General features: G+C 42.6%; 2 protein-coding genes across 3 annotated transcripts; both read left to right on the top strand.

The window, feature by feature from the left end:
- Positions 1 to 790: 790 nt before the first annotated feature.
- Positions 791 to 4935, top strand: LOC133916952 (uncharacterized). Its single transcript, XM_062360855.1, has 3 exons — positions 791 to 1012; positions 1161 to 1530; positions 4352 to 4935. Exons 2-3 carry the CDS (start codon positions 1277 to 1279, stop codon positions 4407 to 4409), a joined length of 312 nt encoding a protein of 103 aa, XP_062216839.1. The 5' UTR covers positions 791 to 1012; positions 1161 to 1276; the 3' UTR covers positions 4410 to 4935.
- Positions 4936 to 6072: 1137 nt separating this feature from the next.
- On the top strand, positions 6073 to 8032 carry LOC133916951 (uncharacterized). Of its 2 annotated transcripts, none has more exons than XM_062360853.1 (4): positions 6073 to 6317; positions 6430 to 6521; positions 6630 to 7647; positions 7738 to 8032. In XM_062360853.1, the coding sequence occupies exons 1-4, from the start codon at positions 6225 to 6227 to the stop codon at positions 7756 to 7758; spliced, it is 1224 nt and encodes a 407-aa protein (XP_062216837.1). In that variant the 5' UTR covers positions 6073 to 6224; the 3' UTR covers positions 7759 to 8032. The 2 variants fall into 2 exon arrangements, with proteins under 2 accessions (XP_062216837.1, XP_062216838.1); XM_062360854.1 differs by having other exon boundaries at positions 6075 to 6317; positions 7728 to 8032.
- The last annotated feature ends 851 nt before the right edge of the window (positions 8033 to 8883 follow it).

Raw genomic sequence — 8883 nt, 5'->3', positions numbered from 1 at the left:
GTTGATGATGAGACGTAATAAGTTTGTGGCAGCGATGTGGAATAAAAGACGATTAGGGTGAATTAGTCATTTACGGAAGAGTTATATCTTGCTTGAGTGTTTTGAGGTCGATCTCACCCGATTTTTGGACCGTGTGATCTTGCATGTTGATGCATGCTCCAATCATGGCTGGTCCTTCTTCGGTGACAAGAAGGTTCTTGGGTGAGATTAGAGTTAGGTTTAGGGTTGGTTTGAGGTGAAGTTTGCTAAGTGCTTCTGTAGCTTAGAAGGATATCCAGAGTAGAAGAGCAGTCGACGTTGGTGGCAAGGTAGCGAGGTGGAGGATTGTTGGTTAGTCACGTGCTAGGGTAGGGACATTATGGCGTCAATTCGATGAAGCTGAGTTAACATGGTAGCGGAGAGTCATCGGAGACGGAAAAAGAAGGGTGGGCGGGGGTATTATACGGTGGTTTGAGTTCGCCACTTCGCCATGTCATAAGTAGGAAAAAGAGTTAAGGGTAGTAATGATACAAGGAGGAAAAAGAGTTGATAGTTAAATTGGATGAACCTTTTATTTGATATAAGTAAGTTTTAGTATCACTTTATATAAATATTTCTTTCTATTACGTTAGTATTAAATGGTTTATCCATATTATTTATTATAAAGATTATTAAAGATAATAAAAACCTCATAAATAAGATCACATGATTATTGATGGGATGTTGATACGCGTTAGCTTATCGAGGAACGTGACAAGTTAGACGCGCGCGAGTTTGTTTACCACTCTGGGCAAAGTAAATTTTAGCGTTAAGGGATGTCCTCCTCAGCTTCTGCGGGAAAAAAACCGCGTCCTTACCACCCTGCCTCCCTACCTATACCCGCTCGCGATTCTTCCCCACCAATTCTCCGACCCATCCAACCCAACCCAATCTATCACCTCAAAATTCCCGCAATCTCACATCGTTTTGGCCCTCAATCCACCTCCTTCGATCCCCAAGTCCCCTGCCCCTCGTCGGTTTTGCGCCAAATTCGGTTAGTTTACTCCCAGAGCTTATCACCAATTGTGTGGATAGATTCTGTTTAGCTTGCGCTTTAAAATTCCGGATTTCTCCTATTTTGATTGCTTTATTTCCCGTTGTTTCTCCCTTTCCGACATGGGCCTTTTGAAATTCATGAGCAGTCTCCGCCTCAAGATCCGGTTTAGTTTTTACCAATTCATCAAGCCTCCAAACCGAGCCACAGAAATCGAATCAAATGCATCAGGCTTGCGCAACGCGGAGTTGATGCTACCCGGCGATGGATCGTCGCATCCTCAGGAGTGCGTCTTTCAACGGCTGTGGTAAGAATCCGCCCCCTTCCTCGCCGGTGGCGGGGTCCCAGGAGGCCGCGGGGTCGAAGGACGACGCCGCTGCCGGCGAGCGTAAGGCGCTGCTACCGCGGCAGCTGTCCGGCGGCATGGCGCGGAAGGGCCATAAGGGGCCCAAGCGGTGCGTGCAGTGGAAGGATAGACATGGCAAGAAGCTTACAGAGGTCTTGGAATTCCAGCCTAGGTACGTTAAGAAGCAACATCCACTTACATTTCATGCATCCTTTGATGATCCGTGTTGGTGCAGTTGTGTTAGATTGATGTATCAGGTAGAACAATTCATTTGATCCTGTAGCATACTATGAAGTAGATGAGTTCTGTGTATTCTTTTTCTTGTTTGGGAGGCTACAGGCTAGACAAATTTGCACGTATGGAGTTATTCAGATAGGTATAAGTGTCCTGCGGGAACATATTTTAGGAGTCTTGTCTATAGCAGGAAAGGTGGAATGATGATTCGGTTATTTGTCTGTAGCTGCAACTTTAGCAAGAAGAGGTTTCAGTTATCGAATGATATGTATTCTGGCAGGTTATGCCATTATAACATGTGATCTGTTAGGAGTGTCACAGTCTGCCATTCTCAGCAAGGCTAACTGATTATTGGGCTTCAGTCATCTAATTCAAGTAAGTTGGTTCGATGCCTGTGGTTACCTTTGCTTAAGTAACGTGAAGCCCTGAATAAGCTAAAGTTTGTCGTGATCAGGGTTTAATCGTGGATCTGTTGTGCAATAAGGTTTAAGTAAAAATCAGGTTAACTAAAGGCATGGTCTCTGTTTTAATGGATGCAAGCAGATATAAAACGATTGCATAGAGCCTTGGAAAACTAATCCATAACTGGTCACACATGCATATAAGCATCCTCATTAAGAATTATCTTTTTATTGATGTATTAATAAATGCAAATGAAACAACCTTCCAAATGGAGGTAAAGAGAGAAATTGCCATTGATTTAAAGTCGTAGTCTGCTGCATATTCTAATGCCTCTGTGGCAGTAATTCTCATTTTCCTGCTAAGAAAAACTGTGTGATGTTACTTTAGATATTTCTGCTGCATTACAATCCTTAAAAGGTATGTGCTGGTGTTACTGCAAAGTTCAGTTTACACATCTTTGTACGTTGGTAATCATTTTGTAAAATTAGCGTCAGTAATAAAATTACTGCAAGTGTTATGATCTGAACACTGTGCTATTTATGGATTCCTAGTCAGGCCAGGCGCACTGGAATTTCAATTATTCTAATCACTTCATTTTCTTAGGCAAGTCTAGATGAATGTAACCTTGTGGTTTTCCCAAACATTAATTAATTATCCATGTGGAGCTGCACATGTAAATTAACGGTACATTGTTGAAAATTAGATTCCCTTTTCGTGTCAACTAATAAATGAAGTTCCAGAAGTACTTGAGAGTTAAGGCAACGGAGACTAAAAAACCCTAAGACAGCTAAGGCTCAATTTCTGATTTTCATTATTTTCATAATAACTATACAGTCAACTGGGCAACTGGACTAAGTTAAAATTGATCACATGCATGTCCATTACATAACGTGTGCTATGCCCGAGGAAGATTGTTGCTGCTCGTGCATTGCAATTGGAAATGATTAATGCTTTTTATATCCATGTCTAAGAAGCTTTGTGGAACTGGAAGCTTTAGTTTGCGCTGAAGAATCGATGGGCAGAATTTTATCCTATTATGCCTAGCAGCCATGTGGAACTAGCATATGATCACATGGACTTCCAAATTCCAATCCCCAGTCTGTTTGGTGGCCTAGTTGAATAAGGAATCTGATTACATGGGCAAACTTTTAATGAGTTTGGCCATACTATAATCAAAAGCCCATTTTAAACAGTAGTATACTAGAATCAGAATTTCATTTCCACTAACCAGAAAGAACTTTTGTGGAGACCATCCTCACAGAATCTTATCCCTATATGTCCAATCATGTTTATTTATCTGAGCCATCCAACTGTTTGGACCTAGACCAGCAGCTTCTCATGTGAGGATAGTCGACGTAAAACTGCACTTCACATTACAGATTTACAGTCAATATGACCCTCCATTTTGATATTCCTATTTGATCCACGTAGGAACATGTCAATTTCCAACTAACATATAATTGGTATCTGCGGATTAGAGGTCTATGTTGGCTGGCTCAATTCCAAAGCTTTGGTGCTATGAACATTCGTACTTCTGCTGACCGTAACCAAGCGAACATTTTCATATTCATCTTATGCATGAGTAACTGAGCCTCATCTTCGTGGGATTAACCAAACACTAGGTAATCATCTATGCAGTTAAAGTTTTTTAGGGCAATAATGAGGGGAAGTTGGGAGCAGGTCCTATTGTGACAACATTATTAAGTTTTGACCTGGTTAACTTTTTCGGGGATGTGACTTTTGTCTCAAGATATTTGCTTCACATGTTTACAACATCCCATTTGTTGAGCTTTTCAGTTTTTGCAAACCAGTTGACAACTCTAAATTGTGTTATGTTACTTGAGCCTTTTATTAGCTTTTTAAATTTGAGATTTAATTAGTTCTTTGTTGTTATTAGCCATGCTGTTATGCAATGAACAATAGTCTCTGTTGGGGCTATCTGCATTAACATTTGTCCATCACTGTATTTTTCAACTGAAGGATAGTATAGTTACCTTTGCAAAAACTCTTAATTACATGTAGATGTCTTTCAACTTGCCAGCATAAGTTATCCAATTTATTCTATAAATCCACATCAGGTACGATGAATATGTTTTTATCGAGAAAAATGTTTGCCTTTTTAGGTAGGGGGATGGGGGCATGATGTAGTTAAGGCCTTGAAGTTAATTTTCTTCAGAACAAATCAGATATATTTGGAAATAGTTCCCGGGCTTAAAATGTTCCATGCTATAATTAAACTGTTGTGTTGATCTTGTTCATGTTGGCAACTCAAAAAAGCGCTACTGAAGTTTACTACTGTAATACATTGAGTCGATTTGTTCATCTAACTATGCTTCCATCTTTTTGATAATTTGCAGTGACTCAAGCGACTCGGATGACGAATATTTGGATACATGCATGTGCTCAATCATGTAAATACCACGAAACTAAATCTCTGGCGCATCTTGCACATTTGGAGTATATCATGTGTACAAAGAGCTGTATCTCAGTTTTGATGTTCAGCTTGACCCTAACAGTCACGTATACATAAGTTCACTTCAACAGACCCCTTCTGCCTCTTGTACGCGAGGAAGCGCAAACTGCAATGGACAAACTGGTGAGAACTGGGAAGCACTGGATCTGTTGGATCTGCAATTGGCCTTCACTGGGAACTACATCAGAATCCTACGAAATTACCACTGGACACAGTATTTAGAAAGGATAAAGAAGCCAAGGAAGAACCTATTTCTTTGGTTTATTTTTGGATCGCACAGCATCCTTGCTTTTTTTGCCGCGTAATCATCCATGATAAGGAAAATGCTATTAGAATAGGGCTCTAGTAATTCTTGTTGCACGGCCACAATTCTGAATGGTTTTGTCAAATAGTATTTGATGTGTTAACAGGTGATGTGCCCTTTTGATACTTGATGCCGTAATATATTATACATTCTATTTACAGGAACCAATGTCCTAATTGCTGCTAAACAGTGTACTCTTAACAGATCTATCTATGCAGTTTGATTTTTGCATCTAATGTATGCCAGTACGCCTTCACAAATCTTGATGTGGTTCGAGTTGTAAAGAAAGCAAAACTGTTCCTCTATTTTCCTTGTGTCTGCGCTCTGCAGTCTGCACCCCTGGAAGAGTTTCTACACGAATCGTTGACCCAGCTCAAAGGGAATGGGTTGTTGATCCGGACCATGGGCCCTAAATGCTGGCCTATTTAGATTTGACCTGTTTTTCTTAGTGGCCCAACTAAGCTACCCTTACCGGGAGGGGCGGCATGTTTATTTAAAGTGAATTACATAATACTATAATTATTGTGCTGAGTAATATAAAAACTATAATTATTGTGCTGAGTAATATAAAAACTATAAATATTATGTATTAATTTCACATAAAATCTTATTTTAATTAGATTCATCTAAAAATGGTCTTATATTTCTCCAAAAATCCTAGAACTTTTTGTATGTGCTTCATAATTCATTAGCAACATATTTTAATTAAATTCACCAAAAAATCTTATGTAAAATTTAAACTAAAATTCTCTAAAGACTACTTTTATAACTCCTAACAATTGTTAAGATCTCAAATAAAATCTCAAAAATATGAAAAAAAAATCACTAATATTTTTCTTATATGATAGATTAATTTCTAAAATTATTTCTAGACTTAGGTTATATGGTGAAAAAATAAGTTTCTTTGTAAGTACATAAATGGAGCGAGTTATGAAGGAACTCACTTTTTTTTTAAAAAAAAGTTTATATTATAAATAGCATAATATTTGTAGTTTTATGCAATTCACTTTTTATTTTATAAATATGTCTCCCTTTCAAATTTTTAAGAGCTAAATCATAATATCCTCTATATTATCAATTTTTTTAGAATTTTTCATGACTATGAGTTAGATCCTAATATCCTTTACAGCACCAATTTTTTCAGAATTGTTTTATAAATATTTAGATAGTGTTCTATTTTGGTATTTTTTATTTTCGAAATACAAAAATTAAAGGTCGGACTGTGGGGCCCACAAGGCTCTCCCCCACAAGTCCCGTCCATCCAACGGTCACTTGCCAGCTGGGTCAACTTGACCGTTACCACTCGCGGCGCTTCTCTTTTCCCCCAACGGCTTCCTCTGTTTCCTCTTCCCGCTCCCCCCAAATGCCGCCTCCTCATCACTAGCTTTCAGTGCTCAGCTCCTCCCCCACTCCTCCTCTGCTGTCTCTTGCGTCTCGCCGTCGCCGCGACACCATGGGCTGCTTCCTTGGCTGCTTCGGGGGGGCCAAGGAGCGCCGCCGCCGCCGCAAGCGGTCGCCGGCACAGTCGCCCAATGGCCGCACCCGGGTGAGTGACTAGATCAATTTCCTATTTTATCGTCGAGTAGTTCGTTCCAATCTTAGGGTTGGATGGGATCGGATGATTCAACGTGTGTGTGTGATGCGGACCACCGGATCAGGCCGCGCCGCGAGTTTCGCCTAAGAATGTTGATTTGGATGGGGAGGTCGTCTCCGCCGCCGCGCCACTCCTGGCGACGCTCCTGGAGTTGAGGTTCGTGGACGAAAGTTTCAATCGGCGAGATGAGTTTCTGTCATTGGGAAATTCATTTCATCTGGTGTTCTTATTTTTGTGTTGTGCTTGTGGTGCGTGTTTCTTCAGGGACTCCACCGATGACGTGTGTTTGGCCGTCGTCAAGAAGAAGGTAACGTTTGATCCGAACGTCACCACCTACGAGGCGGCTGCGATCCCGGAGGACGACGGCGAGGGAGCAGATCCGGAGGAGGATGAGGCGAACAGGGAGAAGGAGTGGATGCTGGCGCCGGAGTGCGCCAATTCCGAGGCTTTCCCGTTGAACCACAGGTACAGCAACTGCGTCGACTGTGACAACGACAGCGAGGAGGAGGAGGAGGATGAGGACGACGACGAATACGAAGACTGCTCCGAACAGGAAGACGGATTCGATGTGTGTGCGATCGACAACGAAGAAGAGGAGCACGGTCTTCTAGGCCTTGCACGCGGCGAGGAGGAAGCGTGTGAGTCGCTCTTCCTGCTTCCGATCAGCAAGATGTCCAAGGAGAGCGGCGGCCTGGATGCGGCGGCCAGCGTAACCACGCCGGAGGCCCCCGCGGCTTGCGCGACGCGCGACCGGAGCGAGCACGTCAACCCCGTTCTGAACTCGGTGGAAAACCTCACCCGGTGGAAGGAAGCCAAGTCCCGCGCCGCCGCCACACCAAAGTCCTCGGACAAGGAGAATGTCATGCTGGGGCAGGACAACAGGATGCACCTCCTCGCCGAGCCGGCGGTCGCGGCCAAGAAGGAGGAGAGGCTGGCGGTCTCTGACTACAGCTATAGCCCCAGCACGCCTAGCAAGCAGGAAGCCTCCGTGGACGCCAGCCTCTCGACGTGGCTCGGTTCTTCGGGGACACGTGAGAGCAACTCGGTCCGGTCCTACTCGCCGATCAGCCGAGAGGACCGGCCGATCCTTGGGGCCCTGACCGTGGAGGACATCAAGATATCGTCTGCCAACTCGTCGCCGGGGAGGTCGAGGTCCCCGAGCCCGAGCCCCGATGACATGCCAATCCTTGGGACTGTGGGGGCTTACTGGAACTGCAGTGCCAAGGGGGGTGATCCGGTGACAAGAGGGGGGTTTATGAGGACAAGAACCAGATTTGGCCAGGTGAGCTAAGTTTGAGCAATCTGACTGATGTACTTCATGCTTGCTCCAAGTTTAAATCTTCTGATGGTAAACATCTGCAGAATTTTGCAGGATGAAATGGCGAATTGCTGAAACTCCCTGCTGGAGGCTAGAAAGCGCTGATACTGGTGGTTTGTGTTGGGGAGATGCAAATGGCATGCATTAATGTGGAGATATAGAATATGTGAGATTGTGAAACCAGTGACATTCCATTCTTCAAAGATGTGATCTGCCTAGACATTCTTTCATATGTTGTAAACTGTGCAATTGTCATCCATATTCTAGTATGGTCTCTTTTTTTGGCATTGTCAATATGATGTATTATTTCAACATAATTCGTTTGTCAATATGATGAATTGTTTTGTCCCTGTGTTCTCAGCTCTGAATTATGCATGTGCCTGTTTTTCCCTTTCTTTTTTTGCCGGATGGCAGGACTGGGCTTTCCCTTTCTGAATTGCCTTTGTTTGGATAAACTAACAACATTGTTGCTACATGGTCATGCACATGCAAGACATACCATAATTCAGGTAAATTATCTTCTAATGCATCTATACTTTTATACTCTTATAAAATAAACCAGTTATGATAAATTCAAATAATCTTCACCATATATCTTATCAGATCAAACGATTCATAATCAAAATTGTTCCATCGTCTCCTCCCCTCTCCTATAATATAGAAAGTCATAATCAATTAGCTAATTAACAATCAACATCCTTAATCGTCTTCCTTCATTAAAGCGTATTCTCTTACATAATGAAAGGTCGAGATCAATCAACAGTGTGTCATTTTCTTCCTCTTTTTTAAAACTACGATAAGATCTTCAAAGATTGTGCTCTCTTTCCTTCTCTTAATCTATTTCCAAAATCCGATCATAGTCTCTTATCCCTATTACTTTCTACACGGATTGATAGCCAACAATCTCAACTCCAACGCGCCAATCACCTCTGCGGATGGGTGTCGACTACCTCCGCCTCTCACCTACCTCATCAACGCCGGCCAACTCCGTTGATCGATGATGACCATCTCCTCAACACCATCCATCTCCATGATACACGGCCACCTAGGATGTGTTTGGTTCAGCATAACAGGGTGGATGAGATCGTCTTGTCTAGGTTTTTGACCCCTGCCCGGTGTTGGGTTCAGCTTACGGCAGCGGATGAGGTCATCCAACTAAAGGGAATATTCCCTAAAATGCCGAATAAGTTTATCAAAAAA

This window comes from Phragmites australis, chromosome 4 (genome assembly GCF_958298935.1).
Source record: "Phragmites australis chromosome 4, lpPhrAust1.1, whole genome shotgun sequence".
Classification (NCBI taxonomy): domain Eukaryota; kingdom Viridiplantae; phylum Streptophyta; class Magnoliopsida; order Poales; family Poaceae; genus Phragmites; species Phragmites australis.
This window is presented reverse-complemented; position numbering and strand designations above follow the sequence as displayed.